The 17,508-nt window shown below is 35.4% G+C and overlaps 1 protein-coding gene across 1 annotated transcript in view; it reads left to right on the top strand.

The window, feature by feature from the left end:
- LOC145293859 (programmed cell death protein 6-like) overlaps positions 1 to 17,508 on the top strand; it is an 85,671-nt gene that overhangs the window by 27,778 nt on the left and 40,385 nt on the right. The window contains exon 2 of the mRNA XM_080140570.1: positions 49 to 283. Within this exon, the coding sequence (XP_079996696.1) occupies positions 49 to 283 (235 nt within the window). The remainder of the gene's footprint in view (positions 1 to 48; positions 284 to 17,508) is intronic.

Below are 17,508 nucleotides of genomic sequence, written 5' to 3'. Positions count from 1 at the left end.
AGGCACTTTTATTTATTAGATATGATTTTTTTTTTTGTTTCTTTCTAGGGTCAACAACCAAATGTTTACAACCCGCAAGGTATGGCTGCTCCACAGCAATATGGAAATGTGAATGCCCCACAGTATGCAAATATGCCTGGTCAGATGGGTCAACCTCCACCGCAACAATATCAGATGCCATATGGTGCACCCCCAGGAGGACAACCACCATATCAGATGGGTTATGGCAACCCCGGCGTGTATCCAGGATACCCAGGACAACAACCACCACCAGCAATGCAATGTAAGTATACAAAGCATTCCTGAGGTTGGCTAAAGGAACAGTCTTTTGTTGTGGCTTATCTTGTTAAGCTACAAAGAATTATTTATTCTTCAGGGCAGGTGAAGCAAACACTTTATATTAATAGTTGGTGAGCAATCACCTAGAGCAGGCATGTCAAACATGCAGGCCGCATGTGACCCATCATAGACACACTTGCGGCACACACAAATGATCTTCCTATCTCCCACAACTCATTAGCAGGGGTTTGGTATGTTTTGGCATAGTGGAAGTGGGAGGAGATAATTTTCAGAGGCCAGTTAGGCTTTCTGCTTTTTGTTTCCCCACGATGTTAGGGAAAACCAGCTCCCCCCCCCCCAAAAAAGGGGGAGCTCTGGCAGTGTCTTAATGAATATCAATTGTCTGATATGAAGGGTTTCCCCCACATCGGAGATTCTACGATTTTAGAGAGTATAAAGAAAGTTCTCCAAAATAGTAATCTTGTCGAGAACCCCCGTGGAAAAAGCCCTTTTTGGACATACAAAAATATGCGCGCCCATTTTGCCTTTTATATAATAGACTAGCAGGGGGGCCCGGCGTTGCCTGGGTGTTTATAGGTGTGTGAAAAAATAAAGTGTCAGTAGGCAGGCAGGCTCGAAACCGTGACGCGAAGGTGGAAAATGAAGTGAGAGAAACCTGACATCTTATCGCTATGCTATGACGCAACAGGAAGTGAGTAGTGTTCAAATTTAGCGATGTCAATCAAAAAGTTGACTTGCAGAAATGGATAGTTAAGTGAATGAGTTCACACAGGCACAGAAATGAACATCTGGCTTAAGTTAAGAATCATGCACTTAACTCTGGCTGTAGGCCAGTTTCTGCCATATTTGTTCCCCACGATGTTGGGGAAAACCAGTCCCCCCCCCCTAAAAGGGGGAGCTCTGGCAGCGTCTAAATGAATAGCAATTGTCTGATATGAAGGGTTGCCCCCGCATTGATCAAAGCTAATTGGCTTCTGGACATCCCAGCCATGAAGGCCAGGTGCTGCTGTTTGCTTCAATCAGTTTTGCTTTTATACGAAAATGACAAACAAACATTGGAAAGAACGGGATGAAAAGAATTTTTTAAAATGCGATCAAAATAAAGATAGAGACGACGTCTGTTCGCAAATCGAAGATATTATCATCTAGGAAGTATAAAAAAGTTCTCCATAATAGTAACCTTGTTGAGAAGCCCGGCGAAAAAAGCTTTTAGTAGACATACAAAAACACACGCACCCATTTTGCCTTTTATATAATAGACTAGCCTGGTGTTTGGAGGTGTGTGTTTGAGTAAAAAAAAAAAAAAAGTTGTAGTAGGCAGGCAGGCTCGAACCTGTGACGCGGAGGCGGAAAAGAAAGTGAATGTGTGTGTGAGGGTTTTGGTTGAGCAAAAAAGAAAAAAGGAAAAAAAAAATAAAAGTAGTAAGCAGGCTCGAACCCATCACGCGCCAGAGGAAAAAAAGGTGAAAAAAACTGTCTTATTGATGTGACGCCATTTACGGTCAAAATAACACCTTTTATGCGACTTCGTGGGCGCGAGGGTTGAATGACTTGCAAAAAAATGTCAATGAAAAAAACGACCCTCCTTGTAGAAAACTGCCCAGTTGAGGGGGAAGGAATTAATGTTTTTGGCCAATTTTTTGATATTTGTCATCTGAAGGGTCGCGCTTCAAAATGATACTGATATTGTGAAAATCCGTCACCTCTGTCGAAAGTTTTTGCGAGACATACAAACATACATACATTTTAAACAGACAGGTGAGATTTATATTATAGACTAGTGTTGCCCGGGGGTTATGAGATGTGTGTGTTTTTGGGTAAATGAAAACAAAAATCGTTGGCCGGGTGTTTGTTTTAAAAAAAAAATAGGAAGCCTTAATGCGCAGTTGGAAAATAATAAAGTGTGAAAAAAAACGTGGAACGTTTAACGGCAGGTGCCCGTTTTTGACGAGTTAATGACGTCAACTTTGAGTGTGGGACAGTGTTTTATTTACTGCGAGTCTGTTCGCTTCTTTTTTTATACGAAAAAGCTCAATGCACATTCGGCGAACGAAAAATCTTGAATATTTATCTTTTGAAAGTCGGGCAAATTAAATAGACAGGCGACTTTGGTTGTTAATTCGTAGATATTAGGCGTGATATAAAAAGTTTTAAGAAGAAGTGAGTCGACCAATCGCTTCTCGGAAAAAAAGCCTTTCTTGGACATACAGAAAAAGCAAACATACATACACACATTTTCGCTTTTATATATAGACTAGCAGGGCTACCCGGCGTTGCTCGGGACCGTATAAACAATGAAAAAACAAAAGCAAATATTGAACATATGTTTTATTCTTAGGGGAGAGGAATCTTTCATCTCAAGTTTTAGCGTTACAAACAAACATTTGTCTTTTATATATATATAGATAATGACAGGTTTTTTGGGGGGGCCCCCTCGAAGATAACTGATCAGTTGACCAACTTCTAGTGGTCCGTTTGACGTGAAATTTCGATATTTGTCATCCGGGTGATGGGGCTTCGATATGATACCAAATTTGTCAAGTTTGGTTCCGTCTTTCAAAAGTTTTAGCGTTACAAACAAACATACATACACACAGACGTTTGGCTTTTATATATATAGACTAGTGGACGTTGACGTCACGTCACGTGACATGACTAAGCGTTTTTAAACGAATAGAAAAATAGAAAGAGGGTGATAGAGAAAGTGAGAGAGAGAGAGAGAGAGTAAGTGTGAGAGAGAGAGAGACGGTGTTGGTTTTACTCCTCCCCCCCTTCCAGCTTAAGAGGTATGAGGTCACGTGGTAATATACAAAATGGCTAATTATTTTATATTACATAAATATTACGATATTTTTATTATCGTCTAATATTTTGAAAGCTGAATTTTTTTTATTCCTGTACATTTTTTCCTGACATTTTTCGTTAAAACTCTTGTATAAATAATATTTTTAACCAGGTAATCACGATGGAAACATTGTCATAAAGTGTAATAATAGATATAACTAAGCCGAAGAGAAAAATGCAAAAGTATCGAAGACAGAACTATTTACAATTGTTCGCCATTAGTGGTCGTTGACGTCACGTCACGTGACATGACTAAACGTTTTTTTTTTTTACGTATGAATTACATTGGATCATTCAAGAATTACGTAATAAAAAGCATTACAATGACAGTTTTTTTTGGGCCCCCCTTGGAGATAACTGATACGTTTACCACTTTCTCCTCGTCCGTTTGACGTGAAATTTCGATATTTGTCATCCGGGATACGGGGCTTCGATATGATACCAAATTTATCAAGTCTGGTTGTGTGTTTCAAAAGTTTTAGCGTTACATACAAACATACAAACTCACAGATTTTTGTCTTTTATATATATAGACTAGCAGGGCTACCCGGCGTTGCTCGGGACCGTATAAACAATGAAAAAACAAAAGCAGATATTGAACATATGTTTGATTCTTAGGGGAGAGGAATCTTTCATCTCTATGTATTATTTGTTTTATCTACCCTAGGACTGATATTGTTCATGTTTTATCCCTAGCATAGGTAATTTACAGCATGTATATGAAATTGTTTTACCTTAGGGAGAAGAGAACAGGTAATATACAACATAATGTGTCTATATTACATCCCTGGCAACGCCTAGAAACCAGCTAGAACATGTATTTCAGTCAATCTTTATTATATCCTGGGCTATGCCGGGAAACCAGCTAATCTCTTTTTAGTGACTTGACCACCAAAATACCTCCCTAAGTGTGTCCTTTCTTTTGAACTTATTAGATATAGGTATCTAGAAATGTGTGTGAAATTTTGTTGAATGCATTGTTCACTATGATTTTCTTATTGTTCTACACAATATCAACTGTAGCGAAATAACACAGTAAACTTAGTGTAGTGTTAGAATAAAGAGCAAAGGAAAAAATTAGAATCATATTTTGTAATTGCAAATCTAAATTTGCTAGCATGTACCAGTATTTGCCAGGTTGTGGAAATTTGGAACTTATAACATATGTAGTGGCCTTTTCCTAGATACCTATTGCTAAAAATTATACTTTCATTTTGTTAGAAAAATCTCTCTTCAGATGCCCTGCATCATTCAAAATAAAAACAAATATTTTTATAATTGTTTCAGTATATTGCTACACAATGTGAAAGTTTTTAACGTTTGTAAAAAAAATCATGAATGTGCTTATATTGCAAAAAAGAAAATATCAGTGCACAGTATTGAAAGTGTTTGAGATTCAAAAGTCTGTAACATTTCTACTAACTTCATAAGATGTCATGTGAGAAACTGAATTGAATATCAAGACATTATCTGAAGCGTTTTTATTTTGGTGTAACATATGTGTTTACAGTGAACCTTAACTTTTAATAAACAGATTGGTATGCAATGACATAGGCTAAGAATCTTTAAAATATATATAAATTGGAAAAATGTGTGAACAAATGAAAAAAAAATGATCCGCTCCACTTGATGACATCAAGCACAGTAATATTTTAGTGAAGAAAATATGAAATTGATGTTCAGTGATTAGTTTGGATGAATGAGAAAATGTAATTGTTTGATGCATAAAAATAACTCAGTTGCTGTATTTGATATTAAGCAGCAAAATATAGTGATTTGAATATTTGGGAAAACATCAAACCAGATTATGTAAAAAGAAAAAAAAAAGATGAAATTAGAAAATATATATTTTATGTTTATGAGTTCTGCCAATCAAAATTTTGTGGCAGAAATTGGGTGATTACCATGCAATTTTATTTTGGTAAAATTCTTAAATTATTAGAATGTTTATTATAATTTCTAATTAGTGACTTGTTATAATCAAAATCCGCCCTAAAGAGTGTCCTTTCTTTTATTAGGTATCAGAGTAGGTATCAAGATTTCTACTTCTATACAAATGTGATATTTCAGATCTGTACATAAAAAATTTGTTGAATATATAGGTTGAGAATTGTTCTGTGTCGCTCTCTCTCACACACACACGCATTCTCACTTTTATAGATATAATAGATAGATTACTCTAGATATATTTCCATATGTCTGAATACCCTATATACAAATTTTCAAATCTGTAGATAAAAAAATTTGTTGAGTATATAGGTTGAAAATTGTTCTCTCTCTCTCTCTCACACACACATTCTCAATTTTAGAGATATAATAGATAGATTATGCTAGATATATTTCCATATGTCTGAATACCCTATATACAAATTTTCTAATCTGTAGATCAAATATTTGTTGAATATATAGGTTGAAAATTGTTCTTACTCTCTCTCTCTCTGTCTCTGGCTACCTCACACACACATTCTAACTTTTATAGATATAATAGATAGATTATGCTAGATATATTTCCATATGTGTGAATACCCTATATACAAATTTTCTAATTTGTAGATAAAAAATTTGTAGAGTGCATAGGTTGAGAATTGTTCTCTCTATCTCTCACACACACACATTCTAACTTTTAATGATATAATAGATTATGCTAGATATATTTCGATATTTCTGAATACCCTATATATAAAAATTTGTTGAATGTATAGGTTGAGAACTGTTCTCTCTCTCTCTCTCTCTCTCTCTCTCTCTCGCTCACACACACACACATTCTCACTTTTATAGATATAATAGAAAGATTATCCTAGATATATTTCTATTTGTATGAATACTCTATATACAAATTTTAAAATCTGTAGATAAAGAATTTGTTGAGTATATGGGTTGAGAATTGTTCTCTCTCTCTCTCTCTCTCTCACACACACACACACACATTCTCACTTTTATAGATATAATAGATTATGCTAGATATATTTCCATATGTCTGAATACCCTATATACAAATTTTCAAATCTGTAGATAAAAAATTTGTTGAGTATATAGGTTGAGAATTGTTCTCTCTCTCTCTCTATCACACACATTCTCACTTTTATAGATATAATAGACAGATTATGCCAGATATATTGAAATATGTCTGAATGCCCAATATACAAATTTTGAAATCTGTAGATAAAAAATTTGTTGTATACATAGGTTGACAATTGTCCTCTCTCTCACACACACACACATTCTCACTTTTATACATATAATAGATAGATTATGCTAGATATATTTCTATATGTCTGAACACCCTATATACAAATGTTCAAATCTGTGGATAAAAAATTTGTTGAATGTATAGGTTGAGAATTTTTATCTCTCTCTTTTTCTCTCTCTCTCTCTCTCGCTATCTCACACACACGCATTCTCACTTTTATAGATAAAATAGATAGATTATGCTAGATATATTTCCATATGTCTGAATACCCTATATACAAAGTTTCAAATCTGTAGATAAAAAATTTGTTGAATATATAGGTTTAGAATTGTTCTCTCTCTCTCTCTCTCTCACACACACATTCTAACTTTTGTAGTTATAATAGATAGATTATGCTAGATATATTTCCATATGTCTGAATACCCTATATACAAATTTTCTAAACTGTAGGTAAAACATTTGTTGAGTATGTAGGTTAAGAATTGTTCTCTCTCTCTCTCACACACACACACACACACAAGTTCTCACTTTTATAGATATAATAGATAGATTATGCTAGATATATTTCTATATGTCTGCCTACCCTATATACAAATTTCCAAATCTGTGCCCAAAAATGTGTGGAATATATAGGTTGAGAATTGTTCTCTCTCTCTCTCTCTCTCACACATATTCTCACTTTTATAGGTTATATAGGTTGAGAATTTTTTGCTCTTTCCATCACTCACATTCACACTTTTATAGATATAATACATAGATTATGCCAGATATATTTACATATGTCTGAATACCCAATATACACATTTTCAAATCTGTAGATAAAAAATTAGTTGAATATATAGGTTGAGAATTGTTCTCTCTCTCTCTTTCTCTCTCTCTCACACACACATTCTCACTTTTATAGATATAATAGATAGATTATGCTAGATATATTTCCATACGTCTGAATACCCTATATCCAAATTTTCTAATATGTAGATAAAAAATTTGTTGAATATATAGGGTGAGAATTTTCCTTCCTCTCTTTCTCTCTCTCTCTTTCTCACACACACACAAGCTGAAAATTGTTCTCTCTCTCTCTCTGACTCTCTCTCTCTCTCACACACACACACATGGTCATTTTATAGATATAATAGATAGGTTATGCTAGATATATTTCTATATGTCTGAATACCCTATATACAAATTTTTAAATCTGTAGATAAAAAATTTGTTGAGTATATAGGTTGAGAATTGTTCTTTCTCTCTCTCTCACACACACATTCTCACTTTTATAGATATAATAGATTATGCTAGATATATTTCCAAATGTCTGAATACCCTATATACAAATTTTCAAATCTGTAAAGATAGAATTTGTTGAATATATAGGTTGAGAATTGTTCTCTCTCTCTCTCTTTCACACACATTCTCACTTTTATAGATATAATAGATAGATTATGCTAGATATATTTCCTTATGTCTGAATACACTATATACAAATTATCAAATCTGTAGATACAAAATTTGTTGAGTATATAGGTTGAGAATTGTTCTCTCTCTCTCTCTCTCACTCACTCACTCACTCACTCACTCACAAACACACACACACATTCTACCTTTTATAGATAAAATAGATTATGCTAGATATATTTCCATATGTCTGAATACCCTGCATACAAATTTTCAGATCTGTACATAAAATTAGTTGAATATATAGGTTGAGAATTGTTCTCTCTCTCTCTTCTCTCTCTCTCTTTCACACACATTCTCACTTTTCTAGATATAATAGATAGATTATGCTAGATATATTTCCATATGTCTGAATACCCTATATACAAATTTTATAATCGGTAGATAAAAAATTTGTTGAATATATAGGGTGAGAATTGTACTTACTCTCTCTCTCTCTCTCTCTCTCTCTCACGCACACATTCTCACTTTTATGGATATAATAGATAGATTATGCTGGATATATTTCCATATGTCTGAATACCCTATATACAAATGGTCAAATCTGTAGATAACAAATTTATTGAATAGATAGGTTGAGAATTGTTCTCTCTCTCTCTCTCGCAACCTTACACACACAACCACACGCAAACATTCTGACTTTTATAGATATAATAGATCGATTATGCTAGATATATTTCCATATGTCTGAATACCCAATATACAAATTATCAAATCTGTAGGTAAAAAATTTGTTGAATATATAGGTTGAGAATTGTTCTCTCTCTCACACACACTCACATTCTCACTTTTATAGATATAATGTATAGATTATGCTAGATATATTTCTATATGTCTGAATACCCTATATACAAAGTTTAAAATCCGTAGATAAAAATACGTTGAGTATATAGGTTGAGAATTGTTCTCTCTCTCTCTTACGCACACACACACACACACACACACACACACACACAGACATTTTCACTTTTATAGATATAATAGATAGATTATTCTAGATATATTTCCATATGTCTGAATACCCTATATACAAATTTTCAAATCTGTAGATAAAAAATGTATTGAATATATAGGTTGAGAATTGTTGTCTCTCTCTCTCTCTCTCTCTCTGGCTACCTCACACACATACACATTTTCACTTTTATAGATATAATAGATAGATTATGCTAGATATATTTCCATATGTCTGAATACCCTATATACAAATTTTCAAATCTGTAGATAAAAAATGTATTGAATATATAGGTTGAGAATTGTTGTCTCTCTCTCTCTCTCTCTCTCTCTCTCTCTCTCTCTCTCTCTCTCTCTCTGGCTACCTCACACACACACACATTTTCACTTTTATAGATATAATAGATAGATTATGCTAGATATATTTCCATATGTCTGAATACCCTATATACAAACTTTCAAATCTGTAGATAAAAAATTTGTTGAGTATATAGGTTGAGAATTGTTCTCTCTCTCTCACACGAAACTGTGCGCTCGGCTTCTTCCCCCCCTTCCCACCCCAAATGCTTGGGAAACTGTGCACTGTTTTTGTTGGTTTTCAAGCTGCCTCTTCCCCCCCCCCACACACACACAGTTTAACAGTAGTAGGAGGTCAAGAGAAAGAGGGTGAGAGAGAGAGAAGAGTAAGTTGGTGAGAGAGAGAGAAAAGAGAAAGAGGGTGTTGGTTTTATATTTTTATTATCGTCTAATATTTTGAAAGCTGAATTTCTAATAAAATGTGCATCTATAGGAGATAATGCCTGGGAATGTGTTCCCCCCCCCCACAGTTTAACAGTGGTGTGACGTCAAGAGAAAGAGGGTGAGAGAGAGGGAAGAGTAAGTGGGTGAGAGAGAGAAAGAGAGAGAAAAAAAAGAAAGACGGTGTTGGTTTTGTGAAAAAAGTTGTTATTTACAATTGTTCGCATTCTTGGCCTTTTGGTCAAGATCAAAGTGTAGTATCTGTCTTCAGATGCTGCACTTCTATTTCTTGTTCTCTTTCGGTGGAGGAGAAATCCTCCACGACTGAGACAATTTTTATTTTTGTACCTTTTCTCCACGTTAAAAAACGACCCTGGTGTCTAACTCTGTCCCGTGGGGAGGCATAGTAAATAGGTACAATTGTTCGCCATTAGTGGATGTTGACGTCACGTCACGTGACATGACTAAGCGTTTTTTTTTTTTAGTATGAATAACATTTTTTGTTTTAATTATAAAGTCTACACTTAATTTTATAGAAAATGCTGTATATATAATAGAAAAAAAAAATTACTGGTTTTGTTGGATTCAAGTGGATCCCCCCCCCCTCCAGTTTAAGAGATAGCAGGTCACGTGGTAATATACAAAATGGCTAGCGTAAATATAAAGATCGGTTTTTTTATCGACGAATATTTTGAAAGCTGAATTTTTTTTTATTCCTGTACATTTTTTCCTGATATTTTTCGTTAAAACTCTTGTATAAATACTATTTTTAACCAGTTAAATACGTTGGAGACAACAAAGCAGAAGAGAAATTACAAAAGTATCGGTAAAACAAAGTGTTTGTTTACATTTGTTCGCCATTACTGGATGTTGACGTCACGTCACGTGACATGACTAAGCGTTTTTGGATTATGTAATACTAGCAGGGCTACCCGGCGTTGCTCGGGACCGTATAAACAATGAAAAAACAAAAGCAGATATTGAACATATGTTTTATTCTTAGGGGAGAGGAATCTTTCATCTCTATGTATTATTTGTTTTATCTACCCCCGGACTGGTATTGTTCATGTTTTATCCCTAGCATAGGTAATTTACAGCATGTATATGAAATTGTTTTACCTTAGGGAGAAGAGAACAGGTAATATACAACATAATGTGTCTATATTACATCCCTGGCAACGCCTAGAAACCAGCTAGAACATGTATTTCAGTCAATGTTTATTACATCCTGGGCTATGCCGGGAAACCAGCTAATCTCTATTTAGTGACTTGACCACCAAAATACCTCCCTAAGTGTGTCCTTTCTTTTGAACTTATTAGATATAGGTATCTAGAAATGTGTGTGAAATTTTGTTGAATGCATTGTTCACTATGATTTTCTTATTGTTCTACACAATATCAACTGCAGCGAAATAAAACAGTAAACTTAGTGTAGTGTTAGAATAAAGAGCAAAGGAAAAAATTAGAATCATATTCTGTAATTGCAAATCTAAATTTGCTAGCGTGTACCAGTATTTGCCAGGTTGTGGAAATTTGGAATTTATAACGCATGTAGTGGCCTTTTCCTAGATACCTATTGCTAAAAATTATACTTTCATTTTGTTAGAAAAATCTCTCTTCGGATGCCCTGCATCATCCAAAATAAAAACAAATATTTTTATAATTGTTTCAGTACATTGCTACACATTGTGAAATTTGTTGACGTTTGTAAAAAAAAAATCATGAATGTGCTTATATTCCAAAAAAGAAAATATCAGTGCACAGTATTGAAAGTGTTCGAGATTCAAAAGTCTGTAACATTTCTACTAACTTCATAAGATGTCATGTGAGAAACTGAATTGAATATCCAGACATTATCTGAAGCGTTTTTATTTTGGTATAACGTATGTGTTTACAGTGAACCGTAACTTTTAATAAACAGCTTGGTATGCAATGACATAGGCTAAGAATCTTAGACAAAATATATATAAATTGGAAAAATGTGTGAACAAATGAAAAAAAAAAATGATCCGCTCCACTTGATGACATCAAGCACAGTAATATTTTAGTGAAGAAAATATGAAATTGATGTTCAGTGATTAGTTTGGATGAATGAGAAAATGTAATTGTTTGATGCATAAAAAATAACTCATTTGCTGTATTTGATATTAAGCAGCAAAATATAGTGATTTGAATATTAAGGAAAACATCAAATCAGATTATGTAAAAAAAAAAGATGAAATTAGAAAATATATATTTTCTGTTTATGAGTTTTGCCAATCAAAATTTTGTGGCAGAAATTGGGTGATTACCATGCAATTTTATTTTGATAAAATTCTTAAATTATTTCAATGTTTATTATAATTTCTTAGTAGTGACTTGTTATCATCAAAATCCGCCCCAAAGAGTGTCCTTTCTTTTATTAGGTATCAGAATAGGTATCCAGATTTCTACTTCTATACAAATGTGATATTTCGGATCTGTAGATAAACAATTTGTTGCATATATAAGCTGAGAATTGTTCTCTCTCATTCTCTCTCTCACACACCCACACATTCTCACTTTTATAGATATAATAGATAAATTATGCTAGATATATTTCCATATACTGAATAATCTATATACAAATTTTCAAATCTGTAGATAAAAAATTTGTTGAGTATATAGGTTGAGAATTGTTCTCTCTCTCTCTCTCTCCTCTCACACATGCTCACTTTTATAGATATAATAGATAGATTATGCTAGATATATTTCCATATGTCTGAATACACTATATAAAAATTTTCTAATCTGTAGATAAAAATTTGTTGAATATAAAGGGTGAGAATTGTTCTTACTCTCTCTCTCTCTCTCACACACAGACATATTCTCACTTTTATAGACATAATAGATAGATTATGCTAGATATATTTCCATATGTCTGAATACCTTATATACCAATTTTCAAATCTGTAGATAAAAAATTTGTTGAATATATAGGTTGAGAATTGTTCTCTCGCTCTGTCTCTCTCTCTCTTGCTACCTCACACACACACACACGCAAACATTCTCACTTTTATAGATATAATAGATAGATTATGCTAGATATATTTCCATATGTCTGAATACCCTATATACAAATTATCTAATCTGTAGATAAAAAATTTGTTGAGTATATAGGTTGAGAATTGCTCTCTCTCTCACAGACACACACATTTTCACTTTTGTAGATATAATAGATAGATTATGCTAGATATATTTCCATATGTATGAATACCCTTTATAACAAATTTAAAATCTGTAGATAAAAAATTTGTTGAATATATAGGTTAAGAATTGTTCTCTCTCTCTCTCTCTCTACCTCACACACACCCACACACACAAACATTCTGACTTTTATAGATATAATAGATAGATTATGCTAGATATATTCCATATGTCTGGATACCCTATATACAAATTTTCTAATCTGTAGATAAAAAATTTGTTGAATATTTTCAACCCTTATCCTCGAGTGGCGTCTGGGCCTTGATAAGTAGTAATGCGTATTTAGCAAAATATAAATATATATATATATAACAAATTTACTGAATTTCCATTACTAACGATTACTGTATTGTCCAATTGACTACTGCGCTTTTCAACCCTTATCCTCGAGTGGCCTCTGGGCCTTGAGAAGTAGTAATTACTAACGATTACTATATTGACCAATTGACTACTGCACTTTTTAACCCTTATCCTCGGGTGGCCTCTGGGCCTTATTGTCCAATTGACTACTGTGGACTTTTTAACTCTTATGCTCGAGTGGCCTCTGGGCCTTGATAAGTGGAAATGACTAAGTAACAAAAAATAGGTATATAACAAATTTACTGAATTTCCATTACTAACGATTACTATATTGTCCAATTGACTACTGTGCACTTTTCAATCCTTATCCTCGAGTGGCCTCTGGGCCTTGATAAATGGTAATGCGTATGTAACAAAATATACATATATATAACAAATTTACTGAATTTCCATTACTAACGATTACTATATTGTCCAATTGACTACTGCACTTTTAAACGCTTATCCTCGAGTGGCCTCTGGGCCTTGATAAGTGGTAATACCATCGAGTGGCCTCTGGGCCTTAATAAGTGGTTGTGCCTAAGTAACAAAAAATAGGTATATTACAAATATCCCGCATTTCCATTACAACCGACTACTACGGTGCACTTTTCAATCCTTATCCTCGAGTGGCCTGTGGGCTTTGATAAGTGGTAATGCGTATTTAACAAAATATTAATATATATATAACAAATTTACTGAATTTCCATTACTAACAATTACTATATTTTGTCCAATTGACTACTGCACTTTTCAACACTTATCCTCTAGTGGCCTCTGGGCCTTGATAAGTGGTAATGCCTATATAAACAAAATATAAATATATATATAACAAATTTCCCGACTTTCCATTACTAAGTATTACTATGTTGTCCAATTAACTACTGCCATTTTCAACCCTTATCCTCGGGTGGCCTCTGGGCCTTATTGTCCAATTGACTACTGTGCACATTTAACTCTTATCCTCGAGATGTATCTGGGCCTTGATAAGTGGAAATGCCTAAGTAACAAAAAAATAGATATATAACAAATTTCCCGAATTTGACTACTGTGCACTTTTCAACTCTTATCCTCGAGTGGCCTCTGGGCCTTGATATGTGGTCATATATATTTTTTACAAAATAACAAAATAGGTTGGAGTCGCTGAATAACTCATCCTCCCGTTAAAGCGGTTCCATCCTCTTTTCCCAATTTGACTACTGTGCACTTTTCAACTCTCGTCCTCGACTGGACTATGGGCCTTGATAAGTGGTAATACATATTTTATGAAAAATATATCTATATATATATATATATATATATATATATATATAACAAAATAGGTTGGAGTTGCTGAATAACTCATCCTCCTGTTAAAGCGGTTCCATCCTCTTTCCCAAATTTGACTACTGTGGACTTTTTAACTCTCATCCTCGAGTGGCCTATGGGCCTTGATAAGTGGTAATACATATTTTTTTATAAATATATATATATATATACCAAAACAGGTGTGAGTCGCTGAATAATTCATCCTCCTATTAAAGCGATTAAATCCTCTTTCCCAAATTTGACTACTGTGCACTTTTAAACTCTCATCCTCGTGTGGCCTCTGGGCCTTGATAAGTGGTAATATATAGTTTGTACAAAAAAAAAATATATATATATATATATATATATATATATATATATAACAAAATAGGTTGGAGTGGCTGAATAACTCCTCCTCCCGTTAAAGAGGTTCCATCCTCTTTCCCGAATTTGACTACTGTCCACTTTTCAACTCTCATCCTCGAGTAGCCTATGGGCCTTGATAAGTGGTAATATATATTTTTTAGTAAATATAGATATAAATATATATATAACAAAATAGGTTGGAGTCGCTGAATAACTCATCGCTGTGCACTTTTAAACTCTCATCCTCGAGTGGCCTATAGGCCTTGATAAGTGGTAATATATAGTTTGTACAATATATATATATATATATATATATATATTACAAAATAGGTTGGTGTCGCTGAATAACTCATGCTCCCGTTAAAGTTGTTCCATCCTCTTTCCCAAATTTGACTACTGTGACCTTTTGAACTGTCATCCTCGAGTTGCCTATTGACCTTGATAAGTGCTAATATAGAGAGAAGAGAAACGGGGTGAGAGAGAGAGAAGATAAAGAGGGCGAGAGAGAGACAGAAGAGAATGAGGGGAGAGAGAGAGAGAAGAGAAAGACGGTGTGAGAGAGAGAAGAGAAAGGGGGTGAGAGAGAGAGAAGAGAAAGAGGTAGACAGGGAGAGAGAAGAGGGTAAGAGTGAGTTGAGAATGAGGGTGAAAGAGAGAGAGAGAAGAGAAAGAGGGTGAGAGAGAGAGAAAAGAAAGACGGCGAGAGAGAGAGAAAAGAGAAGAGAAGAGAAAAAGGGTAAGAGAGAGAGAAGAGGGTGAGAGAGAGAAGAGAAAGAGGTAGAGAGAGAAGAGGGTGAGAGAGAGCAGAGAAGAGGGTGAGAGAGAGCAGAGAAAGAGGGTGAGAGAGAAAGAGGGTGAGAGAAGTGAAAGAGGTAGAGAGAGAAGAGGGTAAGAGAGAAAGAGGGTGAGAGAGAGAAGAGGGTGAGAGAGAGATAGGTAGTGAGAGAGAGAGATAAGAGAAAGAGGTAGAGAGAGAGAGAAGAGGGTAAGACAGAGAGAGAGAGAGGGGTAGTGAGAGAGAGAGATAAGAGAAAGAGGTAGAGAGAGAGAGAGAGAGAAGAGGGTGAGGGAGAAAGAAGAGGGTGAGAGAGAGCAGAGGGAGAGAGAGAGAGAAGAGAAATAGGTAGAGAGAGAGAGATGAAGGTGAGAGAGAGCAGGGAAAGAGGGTGATAGAGAAGAGAAAGAGGTAGAGAGAGAGAGAGAGAGAAGGGTGAGAGAGAGCAGAAAAAGAGGGTGAGAGAGAGAGAAAGAGGGTCAGAGAGAGAGAGAAGAGAAAAAGGTGTACACAGAGAGTGAGAGAGAGAAGAGGGTAAGAGAGAGAGAGAGAAGAGGTTGAGAGAGAGAGAGAGATAAGAGAAAGAGGTAGAGAGAGAGAAGCGGGTGAGAGAGAGAGAAGAGGGTGCGAGAGAGAAGAGAAAGAGGTAGAGAGAGAGAAGCGGGTGAGAGAGAGAGAAGAGGGTGCGAGAGAGAAGAGAAAAAGGTAGAGAGAGAGAAGAGGGTGAGAGAGAGAGAAAGAGGATGAGAGAGAGAAGAGAAAGAGAGAGAGAGAAGAGGGTGATAGAGAAAGAGAGTGAGAGAGAGAAGAGAAAGAGAGAGAGAGAGAAAGAGGGTGAGAGAAGAGGGTAAATGTGCATCTTTTTTTATAGTAGGTAATGCTTGGGAGACTGTGCACATTGCCTCCTCCCCCCTCCCCCCTACAAAAGCGGTTCCATTCATAAGAAAACAAACTCGTATAAAAGTAATTTTCGTGTATTTAAGCGGCCTCATACTGATAGCCACCCCCCCTTCCAGAGAGAGAGAAATATGGTGATAGAGAGAGTTAGGAAAGGTGTAGAGATAGAAGAGAGTGAGAGAGAGAGAGAAAGACGGCGAGAGAGAGAGAGAAAGACGGCGAGAGAGAGAGAGAAAGACGGCGAGAGAGAGAGAGAGAGAGAGAGAGAAGGGAAAGAGGGTGAGAGAGAGAGTAGATAAAGAGGGTGAGAGAGAGAAAGAGAAGAGAAAAAGGTCTAGAGAGAGAGAGAGAAGAGAGTGAGAGAGAGAGAGAGAGAAATATGGTGAGTCGAGTTGATCCTCTCTCTCTCTCACTCTCTTCTCTCTCTCTCTCTCTCTCTAGACCTTTTTCTCTTCTCTTTCTCTCTCTCACCCTCTTTATCTACTCTCTCTCTCACCCTCTTTCCCTTCTCTCTCTCTCTCTCTCTCGCCGTCTTTAGAGAGAAGAGAAACAGGGCGAGAGAGAGAGAGAAGATAAGAGAAGGGAAAGAGGGTGAGAGAGAGAGTAGATAAAGAGGGTGAGAGTGAGAAAGAGAAGAGAAAGAGGTCTAGAGAGAGAGAGAGAGAAGAGAGTGAGAGAGAGAGAGAAATATGGTGATAGAGAGTTAGGAAAGGTGTAGAGATAGAAGAGAGTGAGAGAGAGAGAGAAAGACGGCGAGAGAGAGAGAGAAAGACGGCGAGAGAGAGAGAGAGAGAGAGAGAGAGAGAGAGAGAGAAAGACGGCGAAAGAGAGAGAGAGAGAAAGACGGCGAGAGAGAGAGAGAGAAAGTGGAAAATGTGCAAGCGACCTAAGTTTCGTTTACATAAGCGGCCTGATACTGATACCCCCCCCCTCCCCCTTCAAGTTAACAGAGTTAGAATGTATAAACAAAATGGCTAATCTTTGTTTACATGTAAATTACAAAGAGCAAAGTCATCTTCGCCGGCAAAAAACTTCGAGCAAAAATAAAAACATTTTCCCTACGTCAATTTTCGTGTAATTTTGGTTTTTTTTTTATTTTTGGAGTGCGATAATTACGTTGGTAATAACGGTTCGAGTCGAAAAC

Source organism: Euprymna scolopes, chromosome 15, assembly GCF_053919585.1.
Source record: "Euprymna scolopes isolate OS-2025 chromosome 15, ASM5391958v1, whole genome shotgun sequence".
Lineage (NCBI taxonomy): Eukaryota > Metazoa > Mollusca > Cephalopoda > Sepiida > Sepiolidae > Euprymna > Euprymna scolopes.
The sequence above is the reverse complement of the archived record's forward strand: the minus strand, read 5'-3'. Positions and strand labels throughout refer to the sequence as shown.